Below are 797 nucleotides of genomic sequence, written 5' to 3' on the forward strand. Positions count from 1 at the left end.
GGTGCTTACATGAAGTCCATGTCCAATCAAGGGTTGTTATTGCTGCTGGTGCTCTAACTGCACCAATGCTCTTCAGTGTTTCTCAAAACCTGACCATTGGGGGTCCCTCTTCCCCTTGTGGGCAGACCTGTCCCTGACTCTGGCCCCTCCTTCCCTCCAACCTCTCTGTCACTAGCACCTGTAGGGGCCTCAGTGGAGCAGAGCTCAGACCCTAACCTGCCCACTGCCCCCCACCCAGTCAGTCTCCTTCCAGCAGGCGCAGCTGGGAGGTCACCCTGGGCTGCTCTCCAGCAGGTGGGAAGCAGAACCATGCTGGGTCCCCTCGCCTTCCTGTGCGCCCTCCTGTTTCCCGGTAAGTCCTGACTCCATCCCCTGTGTGAGTGAGCAGGGTGACCCTAGGCTCCCAGCCTTCCGTGTCTCACTGCTGTCCCCCTCACAGGTGGTGTGGCATCACTCAGGATGGAGCAGCCCACTATGGTCGTGGGGCGCCTGGGCAGCTACGCCACGCTGTCCTGCGAAGTCAGCACCTCGGTCAGCTACATGCACTGGTACCTCCACCAGGAGGGAAGTGCCCCCAAGTGGATCCTCAGGTTGGAAATGTCCACATCATCTGTTTATAGAGATAGAGGCTTGAAAGCAGACAAGGTCAACGCCACGTGTGACAAGTATATCAACACCTGTAACCTGTCCATCCAGAGGCTGGAGAAGAGCGACGAGGGCGTGTACTACTGCGCTGCCTGGGAGTACCACAGCTGCACACGCTGCTCTGCTCCCTGAGCAAAAACATTTCTGAGTCC

The 797-nt window shown here is 58.2% G+C and overlaps 1 gene segment (V, D, J or C); it reads left to right on the plus strand.

Moving 5' to 3' along the window:
• The first annotated feature begins 188 nt into the window (after positions 1-188).
• Positions 189-778, plus strand: LOC115284915. The segment is given in 2 exon segments: positions 189-352; positions 440-778. Coding segments are annotated over 2 exon segments (381 nt in total).
• The last annotated feature ends 19 nt before the right edge of the window (positions 779-797 follow it).

The sequence above is a fragment of the Suricata suricatta genome, unplaced genomic scaffold, assembly GCF_006229205.1.
Source record: "Suricata suricatta isolate VVHF042 unplaced genomic scaffold, meerkat_22Aug2017_6uvM2_HiC HiC_scaffold_26060, whole genome shotgun sequence".
Taxonomy (NCBI): domain Eukaryota; kingdom Metazoa; phylum Chordata; class Mammalia; order Carnivora; family Herpestidae; genus Suricata; species Suricata suricatta.